The 13293-nt window shown below is 50.2% G+C and overlaps 1 protein-coding gene across 4 annotated transcripts in view; it reads left to right on the forward strand.

Annotated features, from left to right (window-relative positions):
• LOC135054694 (zinc finger protein 585A-like) overlaps positions 1–13293 on the forward strand; it is a 139550-nt gene that overhangs the window by 27107 nt on the left and 99150 nt on the right. The window contains exons 1-2 of one of the 4 annotated variants that reach the window (XM_063957960.1): positions 1171–1270; positions 1749–1827. In XM_063957960.1, the coding sequence (XP_063814030.1) occupies positions 1794–1827 (34 nt within the window). In that variant the 5' untranslated portion in view covers positions 1171–1270; positions 1749–1793. Of the gene's footprint in view, positions 1–1170; positions 1271–1747; positions 1828–13293 lie in introns of those variants that run through there. The other 3 variants (XM_063957961.1, XM_063957963.1, XM_063957962.1) reach the window with 3 other exon arrangements.

The raw sequence follows: 13293 nt of genomic DNA on the forward strand, positions 1-13293 counted from the left end.
GCCCATACGCATGCGCAGAAATGCAGATTTTTAGCCTGATCGCTGCGCTGCGAACAACGGAATGACCCCCATGGAGGCTAAAAGTACAAAAGACTTGGTGGTTGGGGATTGAGAGAGACATGGGGACATAAGGGCCCTACACACTGGCAGATAAAATGCACGATATGAACGTTCTCATTCATTAATGAATGGCCCCGCGCTCGTTAATCATTGGTGGCCCGTCGCTTATGCATGCAGGCCAATATGGACAATCTCGTCCATATTAGCATGCAGTACTATGTAGACGGGTGACGGGGGGAGTGAAGAAACTTCAATGCCCCAGTCACCGGGTCGCCCGTCGGCTGTATCCGCCGTCGGGCAGCTCGGTGGCGTATCTGCCAGTGTGTATGGCCAATTAGGATTTGAAAGGAAACATTAAGGGGGCGTGGAAGAGAAAGAGATGGGGGGTGGGTAGGAGTTGGGATCAGGAGCCCAGCGTCCAGCATCCCACTGGTCTGATTACAGGCAGTGGGATGCCGGCTGACAAAATGCAGGCAGCGTGGTGAACGCTCACAAGGCAGAAAGACAGAGGGGAGCAAATAGTGTAACAGGGGTTAGGGGAAGAGGTATACCTAGAGGGATAGAAACAGGGGGGCAGGGAGAGAGAAGGGGAGTAGGGAAAGAGATATGTGGGTTTGGGAGAGGCAGATGACATGAGACAAGAGAGAGGACATATAATGAAACTTTTTCTGAAGATATATGTAGCAGTAGTCAGACCTGTCTGATGTATGTGGTCTTGGTGTGGTGCAATGAGAGAAACCCCTTTACTGACACTGCAGCACAATAACAAAGATATATAGCAGACAAGAGGTCATCATCCTGTCATGTCTACAGATGGTTCTGCTGCTGCCAACACAAAGACATCACCCAGAGCCCACCCACACAACAGGCACAGTCACAGCCAGTCAAAACCTTTATTAAATAAACACTCACAATTTACACTGAGTATCCTGACCAGGGCTAAAAAACAGAGAGCTCAAATAAATAAACAATCCAGGATCCAGAAACACACTGCACAGCTGCATCAGCCTGCCTCGAAGACACAGTGAACGAAGCCACGTGACGTCAGCTGACCTACTCCAGCAGGATTCTTTTTTACAAACAAGAAAAACTTTAATCAGATAACAAAAAACGAACACTGCAGGTCAGCAGATAACGGCTCTGTGCTGCAGGGAGGGCTGTTAACGGCAGCCAAACCTGACGAAGCGGGCACAGGAGGAAAGGGGCAGCGGTGAGTCATCAGAGGTTTTAGTAATAGCAGAGGGGATATCACCGCCATAGTAGCCTATGGCAGTGCCATATTAGGCACAGTACTTAGCACAGGCAGATTACATACAGTCAGTGAAAATGCTTTAGTACATGCAGAGAAGCGATATGTACAAGCATTTTCACTGGATTTTTCGTTGTGGAGGCTTATCTCAGTTTAGTACATGGACCCCTGACATGTGGAAACAATAATCACCAGTCGGTATTAGAGCACAGGTCAATGGGAATCATTATATCCTGTCACATCCTAGGTGGCGATCATCAGTCACCGCCGGCTCGCCTGACTACAGGGGATGGTCATCAGTCATTGCTGGTGGCCACCAGCTATTAGAAGGGGAAATGACCGCTCACTACTGGCTAACGTGTGTCTGGGTGATGACTGTCATTGTGTGTGTCAGGTTCCTATAAGGTGTCAGGATGTCTCTGTCTATGTCTCCTTGCAGGAGGGGGAATATATAGAGGAACACAGGGGTCTGTACAAGGACGTGATGATGGAGAATCACCAGCCCCTCACATCACTGGGTAAGAGGAGACATTGATGTAATGTACAGGGGACAGCGGTGGTTAGAGACCCCCATATACACACATCATGTGACAATCACTACGTTTATCTCTATCTTCCATACTGGGGGACACTGCTGTCACTTCTTGGTATAGATGGCGCTAGTACTGGCGCAGGGCACAGCTACACTACATAGTGCTCACTCTAGGATGTGTGTATGGCATTATAGATGGCGCTAGTGCTGGAGCAGGGCACAGCTACACTACATAGTGCTCACTGTAGGATGTGTGTAAGGCATTATAGATGGAGCTAGTGCTGGAGCAGGGCACAGCTACACTACATAGTGCTCACTCTAGGATGTGTGTGTGGCATTATAGATGGCGCTACTGCTGGAGCAGGGCACAGCTACACTACATAGTGCTCACTCTAGGATGTGTGTATGGCATTATAGATGGCGCTAGTACTGGCGCAGGGCACAGCTACACTACATAGTGCTCACTCTAGGATGTGTGTATGGCATTATAGATGGCGCTAGTACTGGCGCAGGGCACAGCTACACTACATAGTGCTCACTCTAGGATGTGTGTATGGCATTATAGATGGCGCTAGTACTGGCGCAGGGCACAGCTACACTACATAGTGCTCACTCTAGGATGTGTGTATGGCATTATAGATGGCGCGAGTGCTGGAGCAGGGCACAGCTACACTACATAGTGCTCACTCTAGGATGTGTGTATGGCATTATAGATGGCGTTAGTGCTGGAGCAGGGCACAGCTACACTACATAGTGCTCACTCCAGGATGTGTGTATGGCATTATAGATGGCGTTAGTGCTGGAGCAGGGCACAGCTACACTACATAGTGCTCACTCCAGGATGTGTGTATGGCATTATAGATGGCGTTAGTGCTGGAGCAGGGCACAGCTACACTACATAGTGCTCACTCTAGGATGTGTGTATGGCATTATAGATGGCGCGAGTGCTGGAGCAGGGCACAGCTACACTACATAGTGCTCACTCCAGGATGTGTGTATGGCATTATAGATGGCGTTAGTGCTGGAGCAGGGCACAGCTACACTACATAGTGCTCACTCCAGGATGTGTGTATGGCATTATAGATGGCGCTAGTGCTGGAGCAGGGCACAGTTACACTACATAGTGCTCACTCTAGGATGTGTGTATGGCATTATAGATGGCGTTAGTGCTGGAGCAGGGCACAGCTACACTACATAGTGCTCACTCCAGGATGTGTGTATGGCATTATAGATGGCGTTAGTGCTGGAGCAGGGCACAGCTACACTACATAGTGCGCACTCTAGGATGTGTGTATGGCATTATAGATGGCGCTAGTACTGGCGCAGGGCACAGTTACACTGCATCGTGCTCACTCTAGGATGTGTGTATGGCATTATAGATGGCGCTAGTGCTGGAGCAGGGCACAGTTACACTGCATCGTGCTCACTCTAGGATGTGTGTATGGCATTATAGATGGCGCTAGTGCTGGAGCAGGGCACAGCTACACTACATAGCGCTCACTCTAGGATGTGTGTATGGCATTATAGATGGCGCGAGTGCTGGAGCAGGGCACAGCTACACTACATAGCGCTCACTCTAGGATGTGTGTATGGCATTATAGATGGCGCTAGTGCTGGAGCAGGGCACAGTTACACTGCATCGTGCTCACTCTAGGATGTGTGTATGGCATTATAGATGGCGCTAGTGCTGGAGCAGGGCACAGTTACACTGCATCGTGCTCACTCTAGGATGTGTGTATGGCATTATAGATGGCGCTAGTGCTGGAGCAGGGTACAGCTACACTACATAGTGCTCACTCTAGGATGTGTGTATGGCATTATAGATGGCGCTAGTGCTGGAGTAGGGCACAGCTACACTACATAGTGCTCACTCTAGGACGTGTGTATGGCATTATAGATGGCGCTAGTGCTGGAGCAGGGCACAGCTACACTACATAGTGCTCACTGTAGGATGTGTGTATGGCATTATAGATGGCGTTAGTGCTGGAGCAGGGCACAGCTACACTACAAAGTGCTCACTCTAGGATGTGTGTATGGCATTATAGATGGGGCTAGTGCTGGAGCAGGGCACAACTACACTACATAGTGCTCACTCTGGGATGTGTGTATGGCATTATAGATGGCGCTAGTGCTGGAGCAGGGCACAGCTACACTACATAGTGCTCACTCTAGGATGTGTGTATGGCATTATAGATGGCGCTAGTGCTGGAGTAGGGCACAGCTACACTACATAGTGCTCACTCTAGGATGTGTGTATGGCATTATAGATGGCGCTAGTGCTGGAGTAGGGCACAGCTACACTACATAGCGCTCACTCTAGGATGTGTGTATGGCATTATAGATGGCGCTAGTGCTGGAGCAGGGCACAGCTACACTACATAGTGCTCACTCTAGGACGTGTGTATGGCATTATAGATGGCGCTAGTACTGGCGCAGGGCACAGTTACACTGCATAGTGCTCACTCTAGGATGTGTGTATGGCATTATAGATGGCGCTAGTGCTGGAGCAGGGCACAGCTACACTACATAGTGCTCACTCCAGGATGTGTGTATGGCATTATAGATGGCGCTAGTGCTGGAGCAGGGCACAGCTACACTACATAGTGCTCACTCCAGGATGTGTGTATGGCATTATAGATGGCGTTAGTGCTGGAGCAGGGCACAGCTACACTACATAGTGCTCACTCTAGGATGTGTGTATGGCATTATAGATGGCGCTAGTGCTGGAGCAGGGCACAGCTACACTACATAGTGCTCACTCCAGGATGTGTGTATGGCATTATAGATGGCGTTAGTGCTGGAGCAGGGCACAGCTACACTACATAGTGCTCACTCCAGGATGTGTGTATGGCATTATAGATGGCGCGAGTGCTGGAGCAGGGCACAGCTACACTACATAGTGCTCACTCCAGGATGTGTGTATGGCATTATAGATGGCGTTAGTGCTGGAGCAGGGCACAGCTACACTACATAGTGCTCACTCTAGGATGTGTGTATGGCATTATAGATGGCGCTAGTGCTGGAGCAGGGCACAGCTACACTACATAGTGCTCACTCCAGGATGTGTGTATGGCATTATAGATGGCGTTAGTGCTGGAGCAGGGCACAGTTACACTGCATCGTGCTCACTCTAGGATGTGTGTATGGCATTATAGATGGCGCTAGTGCTGGAGCAGGGCACAGTTACACTGCATCGTGCTCACTCTAGGATGTGTGTATGGCATTATAGATGGCGCTAGTGCTGGAGCAGGGCACAGCTACACTACATAGTGCGCACTCTAGGATGTGTGTATGGCATTATAGATGGCGCTAGTGCTGGAGCAGGGTACAGCTACACTACATAGTGCTCACTCTAGGATGTGTGTATGGCATTATAGATGGCGCTAGTGCTGGAGTAGGGCACAGCTACACTACATAGTGCTCACTCTAGGACGTGTGTATGGCATTATAGATGGCGCTAGTGCTGGAGCAGGGCACAGCTACACTACATAGTGCTCACTGTAGGATGTGTGTATGGCATTATAGATGGCGTTAGTGCTGGAGCAGGGCACAGCTACACTACAAAGTGCTCACTCTAGGATGTGTGTATGGCATTATAGATGGGGCTAGTGCTGGAGCAGGGCACAGCTACACTACATAGTGCTCACTCTGGGATGTGTGTATGGCATTATAGATGGCGCTAGTGCTGGAGCAGGGCACAGCTACACTACATAGTGCTCACTCTAGGATGTGTGTATGGCATTATAGATGGCGCTAGTGCTGGAGTAGGGCACAGCTACACTACATAGTGCTCACTCTAGGATGTGTGTATGGCATTATAGATGGCGCTAGTGCTGGAGTAGGGCACAGCTACACTACATAGCGCTCACTCTAGGATGTGTGTATGGCATTATAGATGGCGCTACTGCTGGAGCAGGGCACAGCTACACTACATAGTGCTCACTCTAGGACCTGTGTATGGCATTATAGATGGTGCTAGTACTGGCGCAGGGCACAGTTACACTGCATAGTGCTCACTCTAGGATGTGTGTATGGCATTATAGATGGCGCTAGTGCTGGAGCAGGGCACAGCTACACTACATAGTGCTCACTCTAGGATGTGTGTATGGCATTATAGATGGGGCTAGTGCTGGAGCAGGGCACAGCTACACTACATAGTGCTCACTATGGGATGTGTGTATGGCATTATAGATGGCGCTAGTGCTGGAGCAGGGCACAGCTACACTACATAGTGCTCACTCTAGGATGTGTGTATGGCATTATAGATGGCGCTAGTGCTGGAGTAGGGCACAGCTACACTACATAGTGCTCACTCTAGGATGTGTGTATGGCATTATAGATGGCGCTAGTGCTGGAGTAGGGCACAGCTACACTACATAGCGCTCACTCTAGGATGTGTGTATGGCATTATAGATGGCGCTAGTGCTGGAGCAGGGCACAGCTACACTACATAGTGCTCACTCTAGGACGTGTGTATGGCATTATAGATGGCGCTAGTGCTGGAGCAGGGCACAGCTACACTACATAGTGCTCACTCCAGGATGTGTGTATGGCATTATAGATGGCGTTAGTGCTGGAGCAGGGCACAGCTACACTACATAGTGCTCACTCCAGGATGTGTGTATGGCATTATAGATGGCGTTAGTGCTGGAGCAGGGCACAGCTACACTACATAGTGCGCACTCTAGGATGTGTGTATGGCATTATAGATGGCGCTAGTACTGGCGCAGGGCACAGTTACACTGCATCGTGCTCACTCTAGGATGTGTGTATGGCATTATAGATGGCGCTAGTGCTGGAGCAGGGCACAGTTACACTGCATCGTGCTCACTCTAGGATGTGTGTATGGCATTATAGATGGCGCTAGTGCTGGAGCAGGGCACAGCTACACTACATAGCGCTCACTCTAGGATGTGTGTATGGCATTATAGATGGCGCGAGTGCTGGAGCAGGGCACAGCTACACTACATAGCGCTCACTCTAGGATGTGTGTATGGCATTATAGATGGCGCTAGTGCTGGAGCAGGGCACAGTTACACTGCATCGTGCTCACTCTAGGATGTGTGTATGGCATTATAGATGGCGCTAGTGCTGGAGCAGGGCACAGCTACACTACATAGTGCGCACTCTAGGATGTGTGTATGGCATTATAGATGGCGCTAGTGCTGGAGCAGGGTACAGCTACACTACATAGTGCTCACTCTAGGATGTGTGTATGGCATTATAGATGGCGCTAGTGCTGGAGTAGGGCACAGCTACACTACATAGTGCTCACTCTAGGACGTGTGTATGGCATTATAGATGGCGCTAGTGCTGGAGCAGGGCACAGCTACACTACATAGTGCTCACTGTAGGATGTGTGTATGGCATTATAGATGGCGTTAGTGCTGGAGCAGGGCACAGCTACACTACAAAGTGCTCACTCTAGGATGTGTGTATGGCATTATAGATGGGGCTAGTGCTGGAGCAGGGCACAACTACACTACATAGTGCTCACTCTGGGATGTGTGTATGGCATTATAGATGGCGCTAGTGCTGGAGCAGGGCACAGCTACACTACATAGTGCTCACTCTAGGATGTGTGTATGGCATTATAGATGGCGCTAGTGCTGGAGTAGGGCACAGCTACACTACATAGTGCTCACTCTAGGATGTGTGTATGGCATTATAGATGGCGCTAGTGCTGGAGTAGGGCACAGCTACACTACATAGCGCTCACTCTAGGATGTGTGTATGGCATTATAGATGGCGCTAGTGCTGGAGCAGGGCACAGCTACACTACATAGTGCTCACTCTAGGACGTGTGTATGGCATTATAGATGGCGCTAGTACTGGCGCAGGGCACAGTTACACTGCATAGTGCTCACTCTAGGATGTGTGTATGGCATTATAGATGGCGCTAGTGCTGGAGCAGGGCACAGCTACACTACATAGTGCTCACTCCAGGATGTGTGTATGGCATTATAGATGGCGCTAGTGCTGGAGCAGGGCACAGCTACACTACATAGTGCTCACTCCAGGATGTGTGTATGGCATTATAGATGGCGTTAGTGCTGGAGCAGGGCACAGCTACACTACATAGTGCTCACTCTAGGATGTGTGTATGGCATTATAGATGGCGCTAGTGCTGGAGCAGGGCACAGCTACACTACATAGTGCTCACTCCAGGATGTGTGTATGGCATTATAGATGGCGTTAGTGCTGGAGCAGGGCACAGCTACACTACATAGTGCTCACTCCAGGATGTGTGTATGGCATTATAGATGGCGCGAGTGCTGGAGCAGGGCACAGCTACACTACATAGTGCTCACTCCAGGATGTGTGTATGGCATTATAGATGGCGTTAGTGCTGGAGCAGGGCACAGCTACACTACATAGTGCTCACTCTAGGATGTGTGTATGGCATTATAGATGGCGCTAGTGCTGGAGCAGGGCACAGCTACACTACATAGTGCTCACTCCAGGATGTGTGTATGGCATTATAGATGGCGTTAGTGCTGGAGCAGGGCACAGTTACACTGCATCGTGCTCACTCTAGGATGTGTGTATGGCATTATAGATGGCGCTAGTGCTGGAGCAGGGCACAGTTACACTGCATCGTGCTCACTCTAGGATGTGTGTATGGCATTATAGATGGCGCTAGTGCTGGAGCAGGGCACAGCTACACTACATAGTGCGCACTCTAGGATGTGTGTATGGCATTATAGATGGCGCTAGTGCTGGAGCAGGGTACAGCTACACTACATAGTGCTCACTCTAGGATGTGTGTATGGCATTATAGATGGCGCTAGTGCTGGAGTAGGGCACAGCTACACTACATAGTGCTCACTCTAGGACGTGTGTATGGCATTATAGATGGCGCTAGTGCTGGAGCAGGGCACAGCTACACTACATAGTGCTCACTGTAGGATGTGTGTATGGCATTATAGATGGCGTTAGTGCTGGAGCAGGGCACAGCTACACTACAAAGTGCTCACTCTAGGATGTGTGTATGGCATTATAGATGGGGCTAGTGCTGGAGCAGGGCACAGCTACACTACATAGTGCTCACTCTGGGATGTGTGTATGGCATTATAGATGGCGCTAGTGCTGGAGCAGGGCACAGCTACACTACATAGTGCTCACTCTAGGATGTGTGTATGGCATTATAGATGGCGCTAGTGCTGGAGTAGGGCACAGCTACACTACATAGTGCTCACTCTAGGATGTGTGTATGGCATTATAGATGGCGCTAGTGCTGGAGTAGGGCACAGCTACACTACATAGCGCTCACTCTAGGATGTGTGTATGGCATTATAGATGGCGCTACTGCTGGAGCAGGGCACAGCTACACTACATAGTGCTCACTCTAGGACGTGTGTATGGCATTATAGATGGTGCTAGTACTGGCGCAGGGCACAGTTACACTGCATAGTGCTCACTCTAGGATGTGTGTATGGCATTATAGATGGCGCTAGTGCTGGAGCAGGGCACAGCTACACTACATAGTGCTCACTCTAGGATGTGTGTATGGCATTATAGATGGGGCTAGTGCTGGAGCAGGGCACAGCTACACTACATAGTGCTCACTATGGGATGTGTGTATGGCATTATAGATGGCGCTAGTGCTGGAGCAGGGCACAGCTACACTACATAGTGCTCACTCTAGGATGTGTGTATGGCATTATAGATGGCGCTAGTGCTGGAGTAGGGCACAGCTACACTACATAGTGCTCACTCTAGGATGTGTGTATGGCATTATAGATGGCGCTAGTGCTGGAGTAGGGCACAGCTACACTACATAGCGCTCACTCTAGGATGTGTGTATGGCATTATAGATGGCGCTAGTGCTGGAGCAGGGCACAGCTACACTACATAGTGCTCACTCTAGGACGTGTGTATGGCATTATAGATGGCGCTAGTGCTGGAGCAGGGCACAGCTACACTACATAGTGCTCACTCTAGGATGTGTGTATGGCATTATAGATGGCGCGAGTGCTGGAACAGGGCACAGCTACACTACATAGTGCTCACTCTAGGATGTGTGTATGGCGTTATAGATGGCGCTAGTGCTGGCGCAGGGCACAGCTACACTGCATAGTGCTCACTCTAGGACGTGTGTATGGCATTATAGATGGCGCTAGTGCTGGAGCAGGGCACAGCTACACTACATAGTGCTCACTCTAGGACGTGTGTATGGCAGTATAGATGGCGCGAGTGCTGGAACAGGGCACAGCTACACTACATAGTGCTCACTCTAGGATGTGTGTATGGCGTTATAGATGGCGCTAGTGCTGGAGCAGGGCACAGCTACACTGCATAGTGCTCACTCTAGGACGTGTGTATGGCATTATAGATGGCGCTAGTGCTGGAGCAGGGCACAGCTACACTATATCTAGGATGTGTGTATGGCAATATAGATGGCGCTAGTGCTGCAGAAGGGCACAGCTACACTACATAGTGCTTACTCTAGGATCTGTGTATGGCATTATAGATGGCGCTAGTGCTGGAGCAGGGCACATCTACACTGCATAGTGCTCACTCTAGGACGTGTGTATGGCATTATAGATGGGGCTAGTGCTGGAGCAGGGCACAGCTACACTGCATAGTGCTCACTCTAGGACGTGTGTATGGCATTATAGATGGCGCTAGTGCTGGAGCAGGGCACAGCTACACTATATCTAGGATGTGTGTATGGCAATATAGATGGCGCTAGTGCTGCAGCAGGGCACAGCTACACTACATAGTGCTCACTCTAGGATGTGTGTATGGCATTATAGATGGGGCTAGTGCTGGAGCAGGGCACAGCTACACTACATAGTGCTCACTCTGGGATGTGTGTATGGCATTATAGATGGCGCTAGTGCTGGAGCAGGGCACAGCTACACTACATAGTGCTCACTCTAGGATGTGTGTATGGCATTATAGATGGCGCTAGTGCTGGAGTAGGGCACAGATACACTACATAGTGCTCACTCTAGGATGTGTGTATGGCATTATAGATGGCGCTAGTGCTGGAGTAGGGCACAGCTACACTACATAGCGCTCACTCTAGGATGTGTGTATGGCATTATAGATGGCGCTAGTGCTGGAGCAGGGCACAGCTACACTACATAGTGCTCACTCTAGGACGTGTGTATGGCATTATAGATGGCGCTAGTGCTGGAGCAGGGCACAGCTACACTACATAGTGCTCACTCTAGGATGTGTGTATGCCATTATAGATGGCGCGAGTGCTGGAACAGGGCACAGCTACACTACATAGTGCTCACTCTAGGATGTGTGTATGGCGTTATAGATGGCGCTAGTGCTGGCGCAGGGCACAGCTACACTGCATAGTGCTCACTCTAGGACGTGTGTATGGCATTATAGATGGCGCTAGTGCTGGAGCAGGGCACAGCTACACTACATAGTGCTTACTCTAGGACGTGTGTATGGCATTATAGATGGCGCTAGTGCTGGAACAGGGCACAGCTACACTACATAGTGCTCACTCTAGGATGTGTATATGGTGTTATAGATGGCGCTAGTGCTGGAGCAGGGCACAGCTACACTGCATAGTGCTCACTCTAGGACGTGTGTATGGCATTATAGATGGCGCTAGTGCTGGAGCAGGGCACAGCTACACTATATCTAGGATGTGTGTATGGCAATATAGATGGCGCTAGTGCTGCAGAAGGGCACAGCTACACTACATAGTGCTTACTCTAGGATCTGTGTATGGCATTATAGATGGCGCTAGTGCTGGAGCAGGGCACATCTACACTGCATAGTGCTCACTCTAGGACGTGTGTATGGCATTATAGATGGGGCTAGTGCTGGAGCAGGGCACAGCTACACTGCATAGTGCTCACTCTAGGACGTGTGTATGGCATTATAGATGGCGCTAGTGCTGGAGCAGGGCACAGCTACACTATATCTAGGATGTGTGTATGGCAATATAGATGGCGCTTGTGCTGCAGCAGGGCACAGCTACACTACATAGTGCTCACTCTAGGATGTGTGTATGGCATTATAGATGGCGCTAGTGCTGGAGCAGGGCACAGTTACACTACATAGTGCTCACTCTAGGATGTGTGTATGGCGTTATAGATGGCGCTAGTGCTGGAGCAGGGCACAGCTACACTGCATAGTGCTCACTCTAGGACGTGTGTATGGCATTATAGATGGCGCTAGTGCTGGAGCAGGGCACAGCTACACTATATCTAGGATGTGTGTATGGCAATATAGATGGCGCTAGTGCTGCAGCAGGGCACAGCTACACTACATAGTGCTCACTCTAGGATGTGTGTATGGCATTATAGATGGCGCTAGTGCTGGAGCAGGGCACAGTTACACTACATAGTGCTCACTCTAGGATGTGTGTATGGCGTTATAGATGGCGCTAGTGCTGGAGCAGGGCACAGCTACACTACATAGTGCTCACTCTAGGATGTGTGTATGGCATTATAGATGGGGCTGGTGCTGGCGCAGGGCACAGCTACACTACATAGTGCTCACTCTGGGATGTGTGTATGGCATTATAGATGGCGCTAGTGCTGGAGCAGGGCACAGTTACACTACATAGTGCTCACTCTAGGATGTGTGTATGGCATTATAGATGGCGCTAGTGCTGGAGCAGGGCACAGCTACACTACATAGTGCTCACTGTAGGATGTGTGTAAGGCATTATAGATGGGGCTGGTGCTGGCGCAGGGCACAGCTACACTGCATAGTGCTCACTCTAGGATGTGTGTATGGCATTATAGATGGGGCTAGTGCTGGAGCAGGGCACAGTTACACTACATAGTGCTCACTCTGGGATGTGTGTATGGCATTATAGATGGCGCTAGTGCTGGAGCAGGGCACAGCTACACTACATAGTGCTCACTGTAGGATGTGTGTAAGGCATTATAGATGGGGCTGGTGCTGGCGCAGGGCACAGCTACCTTCATAGTGCTCACTCTAGGATGTGTGTATGGCATTATAGATGGGGCTGGTGCTGGCGCAGGGCACAGCTACACTACATAGTGCTCTCTCTGGGATGTGTGTATGGCATTATAGATGGCGCTAGTGCTGGAGCAGGGCACAGTTACACTACATAGTGCTCACTCTAGGATGTGTGTATGGCATTATAGATGGCGCTAGTGCTGGAGCAGGGCAGAGCTACACTGCATAGTGCTCACTCTAGGACGTGTGTATGGCATTATAGATGGCGCTAGTGCTGGAGCAGGGCACAGCTACACTATATCTAGGATGTGTGTATGGCATTACAGATGGCGCTAGTGCTGGAGCAGGGCACAGCTACACTACATAGTGCTCACTCTAGGATGTGTGTATGGCATTATAGATGGCGCTAGTGCTGGAGCAGGGCACATCTACACTGCATAGTGCTCACTCTAGGATGTGTGTATGGCATTATAGATGGCGCTAGTGCTGGAGCAGGGCACAGTTACACTACATAGTGCTCACTCTAGGATGTGTGTATGGCGTT

This window comes from Pseudophryne corroboree, chromosome 3 (genome assembly GCF_028390025.1).
Source record: "Pseudophryne corroboree isolate aPseCor3 chromosome 3, aPseCor3.hap2, whole genome shotgun sequence".
NCBI lineage: Eukaryota > Metazoa > Chordata > Amphibia > Anura > Myobatrachidae > Pseudophryne > Pseudophryne corroboree.